The 22,303-nt window shown below is 35.7% G+C and overlaps 1 protein-coding gene across 1 annotated transcript; it reads left to right on the top strand.

Moving 5' to 3' along the window:
* Nucleotides 1–378: 378 nt before the first annotated feature.
* On the top strand, nucleotides 379–8,685 carry LOC135122218 (piggyBac transposable element-derived protein 4-like; the record flags this gene model as incomplete). The annotated part of the gene is made up of 2 exons (XM_064046430.1): nucleotides 379–413; nucleotides 7,313–8,685. Coding segments are annotated over exons 1-2 (1,408 nt in total), but the record flags the coding sequence as incomplete, so codon positions are not given.
* Between the last annotated feature and the right edge of the window lie 13,618 nt (nucleotides 8,686–22,303).

The raw sequence follows: 22,303 nt of genomic DNA on the forward strand, positions 1-22,303 counted from the left end.
AATTTTTTTCTCCTGGATTTTATTTTTTGCCTGTTTTGGTGTTGTCAACAATATGTGAATATTTTCCGCCACTTGATTTTAGTTACATGATAGTTATCACATATTTGTTGCAGTGGGTCAATTTTGACCGACTTTGGGTCTTCAACTTATAGATGTTTTAACAAGCCGTTAAATGAGTAGGCATGTAATAGATAAACAAAAAGATGGCCTTTTGTTTAGTTTATGAATTTCCTAAACCTTGCGGCCATTAATGCATACATTACATATATAATATGTAAAACTCAGTTTACAGACCAAGTGTTTCTTGAAGAGGACGATAATTTCTCAAAGAGCTCGGTCTTCAGCTAGTGCAGCCTCCCATTCAAAGACGGGTGGATAATGGATTTAATTGTGTTCCTCGAGGTTTATAAATGGTAACTGGCACTGTAGTTGATACCAAAATAGTTAAAAGGATAGGGAATCCAGAAACGAAAAAAGAGAAAAATGTGGGCTTTATGTCCGTAATGTTAACAAATATTCTGACAAATGCCGACAATGCGGCATTTTTTGTTGCAAGACACAAGTAGCAATAGATGTGTTAAAAATCAACCAGAACTATACACAATAAAACTATCGAATTTTAAGTGTTTAATTGGTGTGTTGTCTTAAATCCTAACTGTTGTTTTTTATAAACAAATATTTCTTTTATTGATATTAATGACAAAAACTTTTGTTTTGTGACCTTTTTTTCATTAATACACAATAAATAGGCAATTGGAACTTGAAATAATAAAATCTAAAGCAAAATTAGGGTGGGTCAAATTTGACCCAGCTTGGGTGTCTATGTAAAAAAAAATAGCTTGGGCATCCGAGGGTTAAAATTTGATGGTTTCGTTGCACTTTCCGAGCCCGTAGGGTATCTGAGTGGCTTAAAAGTACAAGAAAACACTTCAAAAGTGACGTTTCTGAAGAATTTTAACAGTTTTCTTGTATCTACGAACGCCAGAATGCATAAAATTGACCTAAACGTCTCCTTTTCCTATTCTGAGTCGATTCTGCATGCTTTAAGTGTGTTTGGTGGCTCAGAACCATCAAAAAACGTTGAAATATAGTTCAAATTCAATAAAAATCGACAAAAATACAGTTTCTAGCTAAAATTTGATGGTTTCGTTGCACTTTCCGAGCCCGTAGGGTATCTGAGTGGCTTAAAAGTACAAGAAAACACTTCAAAAGTGACGTTTCTGAAGACTTTTAACAGTTTTCTTGTATCTACGAACGCCAGAATGCATAAAATTGACCTAAACGTCTCCTTTTCCTATTCTGAGTCGATTCTGCATGCTTTAAGTGTGTTTGGTGGCTCAGAACCATCAAAAAACGTTGAAATATAGTTCAAATTCAATAAAAATCGACAAAAATACAGTTTCTAGCTAAAATTTGATGGTTTCGTTGCACTTTCCGAGCCCGTAGGGTATCTGAGTGGCTTAAAAGTACAAGAAAACACTTCAAAAGTGACGTTTCTGAAGAATTTTAACAGTTTTCTTGTATCTACGAACGCCAGAATGCATAAAATTGACCTAAACGTCTCCTTTTCCTATTCTGAGTCGATTCTGCATGCTTTAGGTGTGTTTGGTGGCTCAGAACCATCAAAAAACGTTGAAATATAGTTCAAATTCAATAAAAATCGACAAAAATACAGTTTCTAGCTAAAATTTGATGGTTTCGTTGCACTTTCCGAGCCCGTAGGTTATCTGAGTGGCTTAAAAGTACAAGAAAACACTTCAAAAGTGACGTTTCTGAAGAATTTTAACAGTTTTCTTGTATCTACGAACGCCAGAATGCATAAAATTGACCTAAACGTCTCCTTTTCCTATTCTGAGTCGATTCTGCATGCTTTAAGTGTGTTTGGTGGCTCAGAACCATCAAAAAACGTTGAAATATAGTTCAAATTCAATAAAAATCGACAAAAATACAGTTTCTAGCTAAAATTTGATGGTTTCGTTGCACTTTCCGAGCCCGTAGGGTATCTGAGTGGCTTAAAAGTACAAGAAAACACTTCAAAAGTGACGTTTCTGAAGAATTTTAACAGTTTTCTTGTATCTACGAACGCCAGAATGCATAAAATTGACCTAAACGTCTCCTTTTCCTATTCTGAGTCGATTCTGCATGCTTTAAGTGTGTTTGGTGGCTCAGAACCATCAAAAAACGTTGAAATATAGTTCAAATTCAATAAAAATCGACAAAAGTACAGTTTCTAGCTAAAATTTGATGGTTTCGTTGCACTTTCCGAGCCCGTAGGGTATCTGAGTGGCTTGAAAGTACAAGAAAACACTTCAAAAGTGACGTTTCTGAAGAATTTTAACAGTTTTCTTGTATCTACGAACGCCAGAATGCATAAAATTGACCTAAACGTCTCCTTTTTGCTATTCTGAGTCGATTCTGCATGCTTTAAGTGTGTTTGGTGGCTCAGAACCATCAAAAAACGTTGAAATATAGTTCAAATTCAATAAAAATCGACAAAAATACAGTTTCTAGCTAAAATTTGATGGTTTCGTTGCACTTTCCGAGCCCGTAGGGTATCTGAGTGGCTTAAAAGTACAAGAAAACACTTCAAAAGTGACGTTTCTGAAGAATTTTAACAGTTTTCTTGTATCTACGAACGCCAGAATGCATAAAATTGACCTAAACGTCTCCTTTTCCTATTCTGAGTCGATTCTGCATGCTTTAAGTGTGTTTGGTGGCTCAGAACCATCAAAAAACGTTGAAATATAGTTCAAATTCAATAAAAATCGACAAAAATACAGTTTCTAGCTAAAATTTGATGGTTTCGTTGCACTTTCCGAGCCCGTAGGGTATCTGAGTGGCTTAAAAGTACAAGAAAACACTTCAAAAGTGACGTTTCTGAAGAATTTTAACAGTTTTCTTGTATCTACGAACGCCAGAATGCATAAAATTGACCTAAACGTCTCCTTTTCCTATTCTGAGTCGATTCTGCATGCTTTAAGTGTGTTTGGTGGTTCAGAACCATCAAAAAACGTTGAAATATAGTTCAAATTCAATAAAAATCGACAAAAATACAGTTTCTAGCTAAAATTTGATGGTTTCGTTGCACTTTCCGAGCCCGTAGGGTATCTGAGTGGCTTAAAAGTACAAGAAAACACTTCAAAAGTGACGTTTCTGAAGAATTTTAACAGTTTTCTTGTATCTACGAACGCCAGAATGCATAAAATTGACCTAAACGTCTCCTTTTCCTATTCTGAGTCGATTCTGCATGCTTTAAGTGTGTTTGGTGGCTCAGAACCATCAAAAAACGTTGAAATATAGTTCAAATTCAATAAAAATCGACAAAAATACAGTTTCTAGCTAAAATTTGATGGTTTCGTTGCACTTTCCGAGCCCGTAGGGTATCTGAGTGGCTTAAAAGTACAAGAAAACACTTCAAAAGTGACGTTTCTGAAGAATTTTAACAGTTTTCTTGTATCTACGAACGCCAGAATGCATAAAATTGACCTAAACGTCTCCTTTTCCTATTCTGAGTCGATTCTGCATGTTTTAAGTGTGTTTGGTGGCTCAGAACCATCAAAAAACGTTGAAATATAGTTCAAATTCAATAAAAATCGACAAAAATACAGTTTCTAGCTAAAATTTGATGGTTTCGTTGCACTTTCCGAGCCCGTAGGGTATCTGAGTGGCTTAAAAGTACAAGAAAACACTTCTAAAGTGACGTTTCTGAAGAATTTTAACAGTTTTCTTGTATCTACGAACGCCAGAATGCATAAAATTGACCTAAACGTCTCCTTTTCCTATTCTGAGTCGATTCTGCATGCTTTAAGTGTGTTTGGTGGCTCAGAACCATCAAAAAACGTTGAAATATAGTTCAAATTCAATAAAAATCGACAAAAATACAGTTTCTAGCTAAAATTTGATGGTTTCGTTGCACTTTCCGAGCCCGTAGGGTATCTGAGTGGCTTAAAAGTACAAGAAAACACTTCAAAAGTGACGTTTCTGAAGAATTTTAACAGTTTTCTTGTATCTACGAACGCCAGAATGCATAAAATTGACCTAAACGTCTCCTTTTCCTATTCTGAGTCGATTCTGCATGCTTTAAGTGTGTTTGGTGGCTCAGAACCATCAAAAAACGTTGAAATATAGTTCAAATTCAATAAAAATCGACAAAAATACAGTTTCTAGCTAAAATTTGATGGTTTCTATATCTATATCTATATTTCAACGTTTTTTGATGGTTCTGAGCCACCAAACACACTTAAAGCATGCAGAATCGACTCAGAATAGGAAAAGGAGACGTTTAGGTCAATTTTATGCATTCTGGCGTTCGTAGATACAAGAAAACTGTTAAAATTCTTCAGAAACGTCACTTTTGAAGTGTTTTCTTGTACTTTTAAGCCACTCAGATACCCTACGGGCTCGGAAAGTGCAACGAAACCATCAAATTTTAGCTAGAAACTGTATTTTTGTCGATTTTTATTGAATTTGAACTATATTTCAACGTTTTTTGATGGTTCTGAGCCACCAAACACACTTAAAGCATGCAGAATCGACTCAGAATAGGAAAAGGAGACGTTTAGGTCAATTTTATGCATTCTGGCGTTCGTAGATACAAGAAAACTGTTAAAATTCTTCAGAAACGTCACTTTTGAAGTGTTTTCTTGTACTTTTAAGCCACTCAGATACCCTACGGTCTCGGAAAGTGCAACGAAACCATCAAATTTTAGCTAGAAACTGTATTTTTGTCGATTTTTATTGAATTTGAACTATATTTCAACGTTTTTTGATGGTTCTGAGCCACCAAACACACTTAAAGCATGCAGAATCGGCTCAGAATAGGAAAAGGAGACGTTTAGGTCAATTTTATGCATTCTGGCGTTCGTAGATACAAGAAAACTGTTAAAATTCTTCAGAAACGTCACTTTTGGAGTGTTTTCTTGTACTTTTAAGCCACTCAGATACCCTACGGGCTCGGAAAGTGCAACGAAACCATCAAATTTTAGCTAGAAACTGTATTTTTGTCGATTTTTATTGAATTTGAACTATATTTCAACGTTTTTTGATGGTTCTGAGCCACCAAACACACTTAAAGCATGCAAAATCGACTCAGAATAGGAAAAGGAGACGTTTAGGTCAATTTTATGCATTCTGGCGTTCGTAGATACAAGAAAACAGTTAAAATTCTTCAGAAACGTCACTTTTGAAGTGTTTTCTTGTACTTTTAAGCCACTCAGATACCCTACGGGCTCGGAAAGTGCAACGAAACCATCAAATTTTAGCTAGAAACTGTATTTTTGTCGATTTTTATTGAATTTGAACTATATTTCAACGTTTTTTGATGGTTCTGAGCCACCAAACACACTTAAAGCATGCAGAATCGACCCAGAATAGGAAAAGGAGACGTTTAGGTCAATTTTATGCATTCTGGCGTTCGTAGATACAAGAAAACTGTTAAAATTCTTCAGAAACGTCACTTTTGAAGTGTTTTCTTGTACTTTTAAGCCACTCAGATACCCTACGGGCTCGGAAAGTGCAACGTAACCATCAAATTTTAGCTAGAAACTGTATTTTTGTCGATTTTTATTGAATTTGAACTATATTTCAACGTTTTTTGATGGTTCTGAGCCACCAAACACACTTAAAGCATGCAGAATCGACTCAGAATAGGAAAAGGAGACGTTTAGGTCAATTTTATGCATTCTGGCGTTCGTAGATACAAGAAAACTGTTAAAATTCTTCAGAAACGTCACTTTTGAAGTGTTTTCTTGTACTTTTAAGCCACTCAGATACCCTACGGGCTCGGAAAGTGCAACGAAACCATCAAATTTTAGCTAGAAACTGTATTTTTGTCGATTTTTATTGAATTTGAACTATATTTCAACGTTTTTTGATGGTTCTGAGCCACCAAACACACTTAAAGCATGCAGAATCGACTCAGAATAGGAAAAGGAGACGTTTAGGTCAATTTTATGCATTCTGGCGTTCGTAGATACAAGAAAACTGTTAAAATTCTTCAGAAAAGTCACTTTTGAAGTGTTTTCTTGTACTTTTAAGCCACTCAGATACCCTACGGGCTCGGAAAGTGCAACGAAACCATCAAATTTTAGCTAGAAACTGTATTTTTGTCGATTTTTATTGAATTTGAACTATATTTCAACGTTTTTTGATGGTTCTGAGCCACCAAACACACTTAAAGCATGCAGAATCGACTCAGAATAGGAAAAGGAGACGTTTAGGTCAATTTTATGCATTCTGGCGTTCGTAAATACAAGAAAACTGTTAAAATTCTTCAGAAACGTCACTTTTGAAGTGTTTTCTTGTACTTTTAAGCCACTCAGATACCCTACGGGCTCGGAAAGTGCAACGAAACCATCAAATTTTAGCTAGAAACTGTATTTTTGTCGATTTTTATTGAATTTGAACTATATTTCAATGTTTTTTGATGGTTCTGAGCCACCAAACACACTTAAAGCATGCAGAATCGACTCAGAATAGGAAAAGGAGACGTTTAGGTCAATTTTATGCATTCTGGCGTTCGTAGATACAAGAAAACTGTTAAAATTCTTCAGAAACGTCACTTTTGAAGTGTTTTCTTGTACTTTTAAGCCACTCAGATACCCTACGGGCTCGGAAAGTGCAACGAAACCATCAAATTTTAGCTAGAAACTGTATTTTTGTCGATTTTTATTGAATTTGAACTATATTTCAACGTTTTTTGATGGTTCTGAGCCACCAAACACACTTAAAGCATGCAGAATCGACTCAGAATAGGAAAAGGAGACGTTTAGGTCAATTTTATGCATTCTGGCGTTCGTAGATACAAGAAAACTGTTAAAATTCTTCAGAAACGTCACTTTTGAAGTGTTTTCTTGTACTTTTAAGCCACTCAGATACCCTACGGGCTCGGAAAGTGCAACGAAACCATCAAATTTTAGCTAGAAACTGTATTTTTGTCGATTTTTATTGAATTTGAACTATATTTCAACGTTTTTTGATGGTTCTGAGCCACCAAACACACTTAACCCTTAATTACTCGCATGCGTGTATAAAATACACGCAGTTGACGTTTTTGTCGGCCATTTGCTAAAAACTATTTCAATGCGCAAGCGCTTCTAGGTATTCCTCATTTATCTTTCTTATAAGCATTTGAGGTTAAGAACAGCGACCGTACAGTGTGTTATTGCTAATTAAATTAGTTTGATTTTGTCCTGTGTACAAATTACACCGTGCGACTTAATATGTAAGTATTAATTGTGTAAAGTATAAAACATACATCGAATAAAATTTGATCAAAAACTGATTACAAAAATATTTTTTCACTTGAAAACAGGTTTCCAATCCAAGTGAGGAATCCCAATTGTTTGACTGATGAAGAATTAGCTGCTTTTCATGATGAAGATCTATCTGAAGAACAAATAGTGGGTGGAGACGATTCAGCAGATTCCGAAGAACAATTCGAACTTAGTGAACATGAAAGCAATTCAGAACAAGAGGCTAGTGGCGATAACAATGTCGATAATTTGGTAAATGAAGATGAACATTCAGATTATTCAGTTACGGCAACAACAGCTCTTCAAAATGCAAACGATGGCGATGGTCCAGTTTACAAAACAAAGCATAACTTGGAATGGAGCAAATTGCCTCTGAAGAAAAAGTCAAAGACACCTGCAAAAAACATTTGTAAAGAACGTTGTCATCCCCTCGTCCCAAAAAGTGAGATATCAAACGAAATATCTGCTTTTGAGAAATTTATAAATGCTGCGATGGTTGAAGAGATTGTAAGATGTACAAATATTTTTATCAGAAGAAAACAGGAAAATTATGCGCGAGAGAGAGATGCACGTGAGACAAATAAGGAAGAATTTTTGGCATTCTTGGGACTGCTGATTCTCTCCGGTGTAAAAAAACAAGGTCATACCAATTTTCACGAATTGTTTAGCGCCGACGGAACGGGAATAGAAATATTTCGAGCTTGTATGAGCGCAAACCGTTTCTTGTTTCTTCTTTCTGTAGTCCGATTTGACGATGTGGGCACTAGAGAAAACAGACGCATAACCGACAAAATGGCAGCAATACGACATATATTTGATGCATTTGTTGCAAACTGCAAGGGCTCTTATTGCGTTGGAGAGTTTATGACAATTGACGAGATGCTGATTCCTTTCCGAGGAAGATGCAGTTTTATTCAGTATATGCCAAACAAGCCGGCAAAGTATGGACTAAAAATTTTTGCTTTATGCGATTCCAAAACATTTTACTTGTCTAATTTAGAGCTTTACTGTGGCAAGCAGCCAGACGGACCTTATGTCTGTGAAAATTCTCCACAAGCAGTTGTCAGTAGGTTGACAAACGACTACGTTGGAAAAAATAGAAACTTGACGACTGACAATTGGTACACGAGTTACCCACTTGCAGAGGATTTACTAAACAAAAAAACCACATTAGTTGGCACATTGAGAAAAAATAAAAAAGAGATACCTGCCGAACTATTACCTAATAAATCACGACCAATTCCATCTTCAATATTTGCGTTTCGGAAGGATATGACGCTAGTATCCTATTGCCAAAAAAAAAATAAAGCTGTGATACTACTCTCGACTATGCACGCCGACGATATTGTCGACAGATCTTCAAATAAGCCTGATATCGTTTTGTTTTACAATTCTACTAAAGGCGGAATTGACACCGTTGACGAAATGTGTGGTAATTATTCGGTACAAAAACGAACAAGACGCTGGCCTCTGGTTCTTTTTTTCCAAATGATTAATATTGCGGGAATAAACTCTAACATAATTTATAAATACTTTCACATAGACTCCAATAAACAGCCACGACGTATTTTTCTGAAAAACGTTGCATTGTCTTTGATGAAGCCTCATCTGGAAACTCGAGCAAACATTGAGACGCTTCCTATAGATATAAAAGGCTTTCTTTCTAAATATAAAAAAACTTCAACGAACATTGAGAGGAATGTTACAAGAAATCGAGGTAAATGTGTCTTTTGCGAAAGTAAGAAAAATCGCGTTACAACCATCACATGCGACTTGTGTGGTAGACTAGCATGTAAAGAACACGTAGTAAAAACACAAGAATGCGTAAGCTGTCGTAAAAGTAGAACAGAAGAGCAAGAATAAAGTCTTATTCTCATTGTTTTAGAATTGAATTTTTGTTTTTTGTTTCTCATTTTTGTGAATTTAAAGTTATTTTATGTTGTATGTTCTAAATTTAAATAAAACCCTAGAGTATTTTTGAATTTGAATTTTGAATTGTTGAATTTTTCTTATTGTACAAGTTGGTTAAAATCATAAAAATTATAAAACTGAAATAAAAGAAAAGCTTAAAAAGTCCAAAAACGTGATGGTGTATAAAATACACTGTGCGACCAATTAATAAACAAGACAAAGCGCGAGTAATTAAGGGTTAAAGCATGCAGAATCGACTCAGAATAGGAAAAGGAGACGTTTAGGTCAATTTTATGCATTCTGGCGTTCGTAGATACAAGAAAACTGTTAAAATTCTTCAGAAACGTCACTTTTGAAGTGTTTTCTTGTACTTTTAAGCCACTCAGATACCCTACGGGCTCGGAAAGTGCAACGAAACCATCAAATTTTAGCTAGAAACTGTATTTTTGTCGATTTTTATTGAATTTGAACTATATTTCAACGTTTTTTGATGGTTCTGAGCCACCAAACACACTTAAAGCATGCAGAATCGACTCAGAATAGGAAAAGGAGACGTTTAGGTCAATTTTATGCATTCTGGCGTTCGTAGATACAAGAAAACTGTTAAAATTCTTCAGAAACGTCACTTTTGAAGTGTTTTCTTGTACTTTTAAGCCACTCAGATACCCTACGGGCTCGGAAAGTGCAACGAAACCATCAAATTTTAGCTAGAAACTGTATTTTTGTCGATTTTTATTGAATTTGAACTATATTTCAATGTTTTTTGATGGTTCTGAGCCACCAAACACACTTAAAGCATGCAGAATCGACTCAGAATAGGAAAAGGAGACGTTTAGGTCAATTTTATGCATTCTGGCGTTCGTAGATACAAGAAAACTGTTAAAATTCTTCAGAAACGTCACTTTTGAAGTGTTTTCTTGTACTTTTAAGCAACTCAGATACCCTACGGGCTCGGAAAGTGCAACGAAACCATCAAATTTTAGCTAGAAACTGTATTTTTGTCGATTTTTATTGAATTTGAACTATATTTCAACGTTTTTTGATGGTTCTGAGCCACCAAACACACTTAAAGCATGCAGAATCGACTCAGAATAGGAAAAGGAGACGTTTAGGTCAAATTTATGCATTCTGGCGTTCGTAGATACAAGAAAACTGTTACAATTCTTCAGAAACGTCACTTTTGAAGTGTTTTCTTGTAATTTTAAGCCACTCAGATACCCTACGGGCTCGGAAAGTGCAACGAAACCATCAAATTTTAGCTAGAAACTGTATTTTTGTCGACTTTTATTGAATTTGAACTATATTTCAACGTTTTTTGATGGTTCTGAGCCACCAAACACACTTAAAGCATGCAGAATCGACTCAGAATAGGAAAAGGAGACGTTTAGGTCAATTTTATGCATTCTGGCGTTCGTAGATACAAGAAAACTGTTAAAATTCTTCAGAAACGTCACTTTTGAAGTGTTTTCTTGTACTTTTAAGCCACTCAGATACCCTACGGGCTCGGAAAGTGCAACGAAACCATCAAATTTTAGCTAGAAACTGTATTTTTGTCGATTTTTATTGAATTTGAACTATATTTCAATGTTTTTTGATGGTTCTGAGCCACCAAACACACTTAAAGCATGCAGAATCGACTCCGAATAGGAAAAGGAGACGTTTAGGTCAATTTTATGCATTCTGGCGTTCGTAGATACAAGAAAACTGTTAAAATTCTTCAGAAACGTCACTTTTGAAGTGTTTTCTTGTACTTTTAAGCCACTCAGATACCCTACGGGCTCGGAAAGTGCAACGAAACCATCAAATTTTAGCTAGAAACTGTATTTTTGTCGATTTTTATTGAATTTGAACTATATTTCAACGTTTTTTGATGGTTCTGAGCCACCAAACACACTTAAAGCATGCAGAATCGACTCAGAATAGGAAAAGGAGACGTTTAGGTCAAATTTATGCATTCTGGCGTTCGTAGATACAAGAAAACTGTTACAATTCTTCAGAAACGTCACTTTTGAAGTGTTTTCTTGTAATTTTAAGCCACTCAGATACCCTACGGGCTCGGAAAGTGCAACGAAACCATCAAATTTTAGCTAGAAACTGTATTTTTGTCGATTTTTATTGAATTTGAACTATATTTCAAAGTTTTTTGATGGTTCTGAGCCACCAAACATACTTAAAGCATGCAGAATCGACTCAGAATAGGAAAAGGAGACGTTTAGGTCAATTTTATGCATTCTGGCGTTCGTAGATACAAGAAAACTGTTAAAATTCTTCAGAAACGTCACTTTTGAAGTGTTTTCTTGTACTTTTAAGCCACTCAGATACCCTACGGGCTCGGAAAGTGCAACGAAACCATCAAATTTTAGCTAGAAACTGTATTTTTGTCGATTTTTATTGAATTTGAACAATATTTCAACGTTTTTTGATGGTTCTGAGCCACCAAACACACTTAAAGCATGCAGAATCGACTCAGAATAGGAAAAGGAGACGTTTAGGTCAATTTTATGCATTCTGGCGTTCGTAGATACAAGAAAACTGTTAAAATTCTTCAGAAACGTCACTTTTGAAGTGTTTTCTTGTACTTTTAAGCCACTCAGATAACCTACGGGCTCGGAAAGTGCAACGAAACCATCAAATTTTAGCTAGAAACTGTATTTTTGTCGATTTTTATTGAATTTGAACTATATTTCAACGTTTTTTGATGGTTCTGAGCCACCAAACACACTTAAAGCATGCAGAATCGACTCAGAATAGGAAAAGGAGACGTTTAGGTCAATTTTATGCATTCTGGCGTTCGTAGATACAAGAAAACTGTTAAAATTCTTCAGAAACGTCACTTTTGAAGTGTTTTCTTGTACTTTTAAGCCACTCAGATACCCTACGGGCTCGGAAAGTGCAACGAAACCATCAAATTTTAGCTAGAAACTGTATTTTTGTCGATTTTTATTGAATTTGAACTATATTTCAACGTTTTTTGATGGTTCTGAGCCACCAAACACACTTAAAGCATGCAGAATCGACTCAGAATAGGAAAAGGAGACGTTTAGGTCAATTTTATGCATTCTGGCGTTCGTAGATACAAGAAAACTGTTAAAATTCTTCAGAAACGTCACTTTTGAAGTGTTTTCTTGTACTTTTAAGCCACTCAGATACCCTACGTGCTCGGAAAGTGCAACGAAACCATCAAATTTTAGCTAGAAACTGTATTTTTGTCGATTTTTATTGAATTTGAACTATATTTCAACGTTTTTTGATGGTTCTGAGCCACCAAACACACTTAAAGCATGCAGAATCGACTCAGAATAGGAAAAGGAGACGTTTAGGTCAATTTTATGCATTCTGGCGTTCGTAGATACAAGAAAACTGTTAAAATTCTTCAGAAACGTCACTTTTGAAGTGTTTTCTTGTACTTTTAAGCCACTCAGATACCCTACGGGCTCGGAAAGTGCAACGAAACCATCAAATTTTAGCTAGAAACTGTATTTTTGTCGATTTTTATTGAATTTGAACTATTTTTCAACGTTTTTTGATGGTTCTGAGCCACCAAACACACCTAAAACATGCAGAATCGACTCAGAATAGGAAAAGGAGACGTTTAGGTCAATTTTATGCATTCTGGCGTTCGTCGATACAAGAAAACTGTTAAAATTCTTCAGAAACGTCACTTTTGAAGTGTTTTCTTGTACTTTTAAGCCACTCAGATACCCTACGGGCTCGGAAAGTGCAACGAAACCATCAAATTTTAGCTAGAAACTGTATTTTTGTCGATTTTTTTTGAATTTGAACTGTATTTCAACGTTTTTTGATGGTTCTGAGCCACCAAACACACTTAAAGCATGCAGAATCGACTCAGAATAGGAAAAGGAGACGTTTAGGTCAATTTTATGCATTCTGGCGTTCGTAGATACAAGAAAACTGTTAAAATTCTTCAGAAACGTCACTTTTGAAGTGTTTTCTTGTACTTTTAAGCCACTCAGATACCCTACGGGCTCGGAAAGTGCAACGAAACCATCAAATTTTAGCTAGAAACTGTATTTTTGTCGATTTTTATTGAATTTGAACTATATTTCAACGTTTTTTGATGGTTCTGAGCCACCAAACACACTTAAAGCATGCAGAATCGACTCAGAATAGGAAAAGGAGACATTTAGGTCAATTTTATGCATTCTGGCGTTCGTAGATACAAGAAAACTGTTAAAATTCTCCAGAAACGTCACTTTTGAAGTGTTTTCTTGTACTTTTAAGCCACTCAGATACCCTACGGGCTCGGAAAGTGCAACGAAACCATCAAATTTTAGCTAGAAACTGTATTTTTGTCGATTTTTATTGAATTTGAACTATATTTCAATGTTTTTTGATGGTTCTGAGCCACCAAACACACTTAAAGCATGCAGAATCGACTCAGAATAGGAAAAGGAGACGTTTAGGTCAATTTTATGCATTCTGGCGTTCGTAGATACAAGAAAACTGTTAAAATTCTTCAGAAACGTCACTTTTGAAGTGTTTTCTTGTACTTTTAAGCCACTCAGATACCCTACGGGCTCGGAAAGTGCAACGAAACCATCAAATTTTAGCTAGAAACTGTATTTTTGTCGATTTTTATTGAATTTGAACTATATTTCAACGTTTTTTGATGGTTCTGAGCCACCAAACACACTTAAAGCATGCAGAATCGACTCAGAATAGGAAAAGGAGACGTTTAGGTCAATTTTATGCATTCTGGCGTTCGTAGATACAAGAAAACTGTTAAAATTCTTCAGAAACGTCACTTTTGAAGTGTTTTCTTGTACTTTTAAGCCACTCAGATACCCTACGGGCTCGGAAAGTGCAACGAAACCATCAAATTTTAGCTAGAAACTGTATTTTTGTCGATTTTTATTGAATTTGAACTATATTTCAACGTTTTTTGATGGTTCTGAGCCACCAAACACACTTAAAGCATGCAGAATCGACTCAGAATAGGAAAAGGAGACGTTTAGGTCAATTTTATGCATTCTGGCGTTCGTAGATACAAGAAAACTGTTAAAATTCTTCAGAAACGTCACTTTTGAAGTGTTTTCTTGTACTTTTAAGCCACTCAGATACCCTACGGGCTCGGAAAGTGCAACGAAACCATCAAATTTTAGCTAGAAACTGTATTTTTGTCGATTTTTATTGAATTTGAACTATATTTCAACGTTTTTTGATGGTTCTGAGCCACCAAACACACCTAAAGCATGCAGAATCGACTCAGAATAGGAAAAGGAGACGTTTAGGTCAATTTTATGCATTCTGGCGTTCGTAGATACAAGAAAACTGTTAAAATTCTTCAGAAACGTCACTTTTGAAGTGTTTTCTTGTACTTTTAAGCCACTCAGATACCCTACGGGCTCGGAAAGTGCAACGAAACCATCAAATTTTAGCTAGAAACTGTATTCTTGTCGATTTTTATTGAATTTGAACTATATTTCAACGTTTTTTGATGGTTCTGAGCCACCAAACACACTTAAAGCATGCAGAATCGACTCAGAATAGGAAAAGGAGACATTTAGGTCAATTTTATGCATTCTGGCGTTCGTAGATACAAGAAAACTGTTAAAATTCTCCAGAAACGTCACTTTTGAAGTGTTTTCTTGTACTTTTAAGCCACTCAGATACCCTACGGGCTCGGAAAGTGCAACGAAACCATCAAATTTTAGCTAGAAACTGTATTTTTGTCGATTTTTATTGAATTTGAACTATATTTCAACGTTTTTTGATGGTTCTGAGCCACCAAACACACTTAAAGCATGCAGAATCGACTCAGAATAGGAAAAGGAGACGTTTAGGTCAATTTTATGCATTCTGGCGTTCGTAGATACAAGAAAACTGTTAAAATTCTTCAGAAACGTCACTTTTGAAGTGTTTTCTTGTACTTTTAAGCCACTCAGATACCCTACGGGCTCGGAAAGTGCAACGAAACCATCAAATTTTAGCTAGAAACTGTATTTTTGTCGATTTTTATTGAATTTGAACTATATTTCAACGTTTTTTGATGGTTCTGAGCCACCAAACACACTTAAAGCATGCAGAATCGACTCAGAATAGGAAAAGGAGACGTTTAGGTCAATTTTATGCATTCTGGCGTTCGTAGATACAAGAAAACTGTTAAAATTCTTCAGAAACGTCACTTTGGAAGTGTTTTCTTGTACTTTTAAGCCACTCAGATACCCTACGGGCTCGGAAAGTGCAACGAAACCATCAAATTTTAGCTAGAAACTGTATTTTTGTCGATTTTTATTGAATTTGAACTATATTTCAACGTTTTTTGATGGTTCTGAGCCACCAAACACACTTAAAGCATGCAGAATCGACTCAGAATAGGAAAAGGAGACGTTTAGGTCAATTTTATGCATTCTGGCGTTCGTAGATACAAGAAAACTGTTAAAATTCTTCAGAAATGTCACTTTTGAAGTGTTTTCTTGTACTTTTAAGCCACTCAGATACCCTACGGGCTCGGAAAGTGCAACGAAACCATCAAATTTTAGCTAGAAACTGTATTTTTGTCGATTTTTATTGAATTTGAACTATATTTCAACGTTTTTTGATGGTTCTGAGCCACCAAACACACTTAAAGCATGCAGAATCGACTCAGAATAGGAAAAGGAGACGTTTAGGTCAATTTTATGCATTCTGGCGTTCGTAGATACAAGAAAACTGTTAAAATTCTTCAGAAACGTCACTTTTGAAGTGTTTTCTTGTACTTTTAAGCCACTCAGATACCCTACGGGCTCGGAAAGTGCAACGAAACCATCAAATTTTAGCTAGAAACTGTATTTTTGTCGATTTTTATTGAATTTGAACTATATTTCAACGTTTTTTGATGGTTCTGAGCCACCAAACACACTTAAAGCATGCAGAATCGACTCAGAATAGGAAAAGGAGACGTTTAGGTCAATTTTATGCATTCTGGCGTTCGTAGATACAAGAAAACTGTTAAAATTCTTCAGAAACGTCACTTTTGAAGTGTTTTCTTGTACTTTTAAGCCACTCAGATACCCTACGGGCTCGGAAAGTGCAACGAAACCATCAAATTTTAGCTAGAAACTGTATTTTTGTCGATTTTTATTGAATTTGAACAATATTTCAACGTTTTTTGATGGTTCTGAGCCACCAAACACACTTAAAGCATGCAGAATCGACTCAGAATAGGAAAAGTAGACGTTTAGGTCAATTTTATGCATTCTGGCGTTCGTAGATACAAGAAAACTGTTAAAATTCTTCAGAAACGTCACTTTTGAAGTGTTTTCTTGTACTTTTAAGCCACTCAGATACCCTACGGGCTCGGAAAGTGCAACGAAACCATCAAATTTTAGCTAGAAACTGTATTTTTGTCGATTTTTATTGAATTTGAACTATATTTCAACGTTTTTTGATGGTTCTGAGCCACCAAACACACTTAAAGCATGCAGAATCGACTCAGAATAGGAAAAGGAGACGTTTAGGTCAATTTTATGCATTCTGGCGTTCGTAGATACAAGAAAACTGTTAAAATTCTTCAGAAACGTCACTTTTGAAGTGTTTTCTTGTACTTTTAAGCCACTCAGATACCCTACGGGCTCGGAAAGTGCAACGAAACCATCAAATTTTAGCTAGAAACTGTATTTTTGTCGATTTTTATTGAATTTGAACTATATTTCAACGTTTTTTGATGGTTCTGAGCCACCAAACACACTTAAAGCATGCAGAATCGACTCAGAATAGGAAAAGGAGACGTTTAGGTCAATTTTATGCATTCTGGCGTTCGTAGATACAAGAAAACTGTTAAAATTCTTCAGAAACGTCACTTTTGAAGTGTTTTCTTGTACTTTTAAGCCACTCAGATACCCTACGGGCTCGGAAAGTGCAACGAAACCATCAAATTTTAGCTAGAAACTGTATTTTTGTCGATTTTTATTGAATTTGAACTATATTTCAACGTTTTTTGATGGTTCTGAGCCACCAAACACACTTAAAGCATGCAGAATCGACTCAGAATAGGAAAAGGAGACATTTAGGTCAATTTTATGCATTCTGGCGTTCGTAGATACAAGAAAACTGTTAAAATTCTCCAGAAACGTCACTTTTGAAGTGTTTTCTTGTACTTTTAAGCCACTCAGATACCCTACGGGCTCGGAAAGTGCAACGAAACCATCAAATTTTAGCTAGAAACTGTATTTTTGTCGATTTTTATTGAATTTGAACTATATTTCAACGTTTTTTGATGGTTCTGAGCCACCAAACACACTTAAAGCATGCAGAATCGACTCAGAATAGGAAAAGGAGACGTTTAGGTCAATTTTATGCATTCTGGCGTTCGTCGATACAAGAAAACTGTTAAAATTCTTCTGAAACGTCACTTTTGAAGTGTTTTCTTGTACTTTTAAGCCACTCAGATACCCTACGGGCTCGGAAAGTGCAACGAAACCATCAAATTTTAGCTAGAAACTGTATTTTTGTCGATTTTTATTGAATTTGAACTATATTTCAACGTTTTTTGATGGTTCTGAGCCACCAAACACACTTAAAGCATGCAGAATCGACTCAGAATAGGAAAAGGAGACGTTTAGGTCAATTTTATGCATTCTGGCGTTCGTAGATACAAGAAAACTGTTAAAATTCTTCAGAAACGTCACTTTTGAAGTGTTTTCTTGTACTTTTAAGCCACTCAGATACCCTACGGGCTCGGAAAGTGCAACGAAACCATCAAATTTTAGCTAGAAACTGTATTTTTGTCGATTTTTATTGAATTTGAACTATATTTCAAAGTTTTTTGATGGTTCTGAGCCACCAAACACACTTAAAGCATGCAGAATCGACTCAGAATAGGAAAAGGAGACGTTTAGGTCAATTTTATGCATTCTGGCGTTCGTAGATACAAGAAAACTGTTAAAATTCTTCAGAAACGTCACTTTTGAAGTGTTTTCTTGTACTTTTAAGCCACTCAGATACCCTACGGGCTCGGAAAGTGCAACGAAACCATCAAATTTTAGCTAGAAACTGTATTTTTGTCGATTTTTATTGAATTTGAACTATATTTCAACGTTTTTTGATGGTTCTGAGCCACCAAACACACTTAAAGCATGCAGAATCGACTCAGAATAGGAAAAGGAGACGTTTAGGTCAATTTTATGCATTCTGGCGTTCGTAGATACAAGAAAACTGTTAAAATTCTTCAGAAACGTCACTTTGGAAGTGTTTTCTTGTACTTTTAAGCCACTCAGATACCCTACGGGCTCGGAAAGTGCAACGAAACCATCAAATTTTAGCTAGAAACTGTATTTTTGTCGATTTTTATTGAATTTGAACTATATTTCAACGTTTTTTGATGGTTCTGAGCCACCAAACACACTTAAAGCATGCAGAATCGACTCAGAATAGGAAAAGGAGACGTTTAGGTCAATTTTATGCATTCTGGCGTTCGTAGATACAAGAAAACTGTTAAAATTCTTCAGAAATGTCACTTTTGAAGTGTTTTCTTGTACTTTTAAGCCACTCAGATACCCTACGGGCTCGGAAAGTGCAACGAAACCATCAAATTTTAGCTAGAAACTGTATTTTTGTCGATTTTTATTGAATTTGAACTATATTTCAACGTTTTTTGATGGTTCTGAGCCACCAAACACACTTAAAGCATGCAGAATCGACTCAGAATAGGAAAAGGAGACGTTTAGGTCAATTTTATGCATTCTGGCGTTCGTAGATACAAGAAAACTGTTAAAATTCTTCAGAAACGTCACTTTTGAAGTGTTTTCTTGTACTTTTAAGCCACTCAGATACCCTACGGGCTCGGAAAGTGCAACGAAACCATCAAATTTTAGCTAGAAACTGTATTTTTGTCGATTTTTATTGAATTTGAACTATATTTCAACGTTTTTTGATGGTTCTGAGCCACCAAACACACTTAAAGCATGCAGAATCGACTCAGAATAGGAAAAGGAGACGTTTAGGTCAATTTTATGCATTCTGGCGTTCGTAGATACAAGAAAACTGTTAAAATTCTTCAGAAACGTCACTTTTGAAGTGTTTTCTTGTACTTTTAAGCCACTCAGATACCCTACGGGCTCGGAAAGTGCAACGAAACCATCAAATTTTAGCTAGAAACTGTATTTTTGTCGATTTTTATTGAATTTGAACAATATTTCAACGTTTTTTGATGGTTCTGAGCCACCAAACACACTTAAAGCATGCAGAATCGACTCAGAATAGGAAAAGGAGACGTTTAGGTCAATTTTATGCATTCTGGCGTTCGTAGATACAAGAAAACTGTTAAAATTCTTCAGAAACGTCACTTTTGAAGTGTTTTCTTGTACTTTTAAGCCACTCAGATACCCTACGGGCTCGGAAAGTGCAACGAAACCATCAAATTTTAGCTAGAAACTGTATTTTTGTCGATTTTTATTGAATTTGAACTATATTTCAACGTTTTTTGATGGTTCTGAGCCACCAAACACACTTAAAGCATGCAGAATCGACTCAGAATAGGAAAAGGAGACGTTTAGGTCAATTTTATGCATTCTGGCGTTCGTAGATACAAGAAAACTGTTAAAATTCTTCAGAAACGTCACTTTTGAAGTGTTTTCTTGTACTTTTAAGCCACTCAGATACCCTACGGGCTCGGAAAGTGCAACGAAACCATCAAATTTTAGCTAGAAACTGTATTTTTGTCGATTTTTATTGAATTTGAACTATATTTCAACGTTTTTTGATGGTTCTGAGCCACCAAACACACTTAAAGCATGCAGAATCGACTCAGAATAGGAAAAGGAGACGTTTAGGTCAATTTTATGCATTCTGGCGTTCGTAGATACAAGAAAACTGTTAAAATTCTTCAGAAACGTCACTTTTGAAGTGTTTTCTTGTACTTTTAAGCCACTCAGATACCCTACGGGCTCGGAAAGTGCAACGAAACCATCAAATTTTAGCTAGAAACTGTATTTTTGTCGATTTTTATTGAATTTGAACTATATTTCAACGTTTTTTGATGGTTCTGAGCCACCAAACACACTTAAAGCATGCAGAATCGACTCAGAATAGGAAAAGGAGACATTTAGGTCAATTTTATGCATTCTGGCGTTCGTAGATACAAGAAAACTGTTAAAATTCTCCAGAAACGTCACTTTTGAAGTGTTTTCTTGTACTTTTAAGCCACTCAGATACCCTACGGGCTCGGAAAGTGCAACGAAACCATCAAATTTTAGCTAGAAACTGTATTTTTGTCGATTTTTATTGAATTTGAACTATATTTCAACGTTTTTTGATGGTTCTGAGCCACCAAACACACTTAAAGCATGCAGAATCGACTCAGAATAGGAAAAGGAGACGTTTAGGTCAATTTTATGCATTCTGGCGTTCGTAGATACAAGAAAACTGTTAAAATTCTTCAGAAACGTCACTTTTGAAGTGTTTTCTTGTACTTTTAAGCCACTCAGATACCCTACGGGCTCGGAAAGTGCAACGAAACCATCAAATTTTAGCTAGAAACTGTATTTTTGTCGATTTTTATTGAATTTGAACAATATTTCAACGTTTTTTGATGGTTCTGAGCCACCAAACACACTTAAAGCATGCAGAATCGACTCAGAATAGGAAAAGGAGACGTTTAGGTCAATTTTATGCATTCTGGCGTTCGTAGATACAAGAAAACTGTTAAAATTCTTCAGAAACGTCACTTTTGAAGTGTTTTCTTGTACTTTTAAGCCACTCAGATACCCTACGGGCTCGGAAAGTGCAACGAAACCATCAAATTTTAGCTAGAAACTGTATTTTTGTCGATTTTTATTGAATTTGAACTATATTTTCAACGTTTTTTGATGGTTCTGAGCCACCAAACACACTTAAAGCATGCAGAATCGACTCAGAATAGGAAAAGGAGACGTTTAGGTCAATTTTCTGCATTCTGGCGTTCGTAGATACAAGAAAACTGTTAAAATTCTTCAGAAACGTCACTTTTGAAGTGTTTTCTTGTACTTTTAAGCCACTCAGATACCCTACGGGCTCGGAAAGTGCAACGAAACCATCAAATTTTAGCTAGAAACTGTATTTTTGTCGATTTTTATTGAATTTGAACTATATTTCAACGTTTTTTGATGGTTCTGAGCCACCAAACACACTTAAAGCATGCAGAATCGACTCAGAATAGGAAAAGGAGACGTTTAGGTCAATTTTATGCATTCTGGCGTTCGTAGATACAAGAAAACTGTTAAAATTCTTCAGAAACGTCACTTTTGAAGTGTTTTCTTGTACTTTTAAGCCACTCAGATACCCTACGGGCTCGGAAAGTGCAACGAAACCATCAAATTTTAGCTAGAAACTGTATTTTTGTCGATTTTTATTGAATTTGAACTATATTTCAACGTTTTTTGATGGTTCTGAGCCACCAAACACACTTAAAGCATGCAGAATCGACTCAGAATAGGAAAAGGAGACATTTAGGTCAATTTTATGCATTCTGGCGTTCGTAGATACAAGAAAACTGTTAAAATTCTCCAGAAACGTCACTTTTGAAGTGTTTTCTTGTACTTTTAAGCCACTCAGATACCCTACGGGCTCGGAAAGTGCAACGAAACCATCAAATTTTAGCTAGAAACTGTATTTTTGTCGATTTTTATTGAATTTGAACTATATTTCAACGTTTTTTGATGGTTCTGAGCCACCAAACACACTTAAAGCATGCAGAATCGACTCAGAATAGGAAAAGGAGACGTTTAGGTCAATTTTATGCATTCTGGCGTTCGTAGATACAAGAAAACTGTTAAAATTCTTCAGAAACGTCACTTTTGAAGTGTTTTCTTGTACTTTTAAGCCACTCAGATACCCTACGGGCTCGGAAAGTGCAACGAAACCATCAAATTTTAGCTAGAAACTGTATTTTTGTCGATTTTTATTGAATTTGAACTATATTTCAACGTTTTTTGATGGTTCTGAGCCACCAAACACACTTAAAGCATGCAGAATCGACTCAGAATAGGAAAAGGAGACGTTTAGGTCAATTTTATGCATTCTGGCGTTCGTAGATACAAGAAAACTGTTAAAATTCTTCAGAAACGTCACTTTTGAAGTGTTTTCTTGTACTTTTAAGCCACTCAGATACCCTACGGGCTCGGAAAGTGCAACGAAACCATCAAATTTTAGCTAGAAACTGT

The sequence above is a fragment of the Zophobas morio genome, unplaced genomic scaffold, assembly GCF_036711695.1.
Source record: "Zophobas morio isolate AGI-343-1 ecotype UQ-CSIRO unplaced genomic scaffold, CSIRO_AGI_Zmor_V1 ptg000999l, whole genome shotgun sequence".
Taxonomy (NCBI): Eukaryota; Metazoa; Arthropoda; class Insecta; order Coleoptera; family Tenebrionidae; genus Zophobas; species Zophobas morio.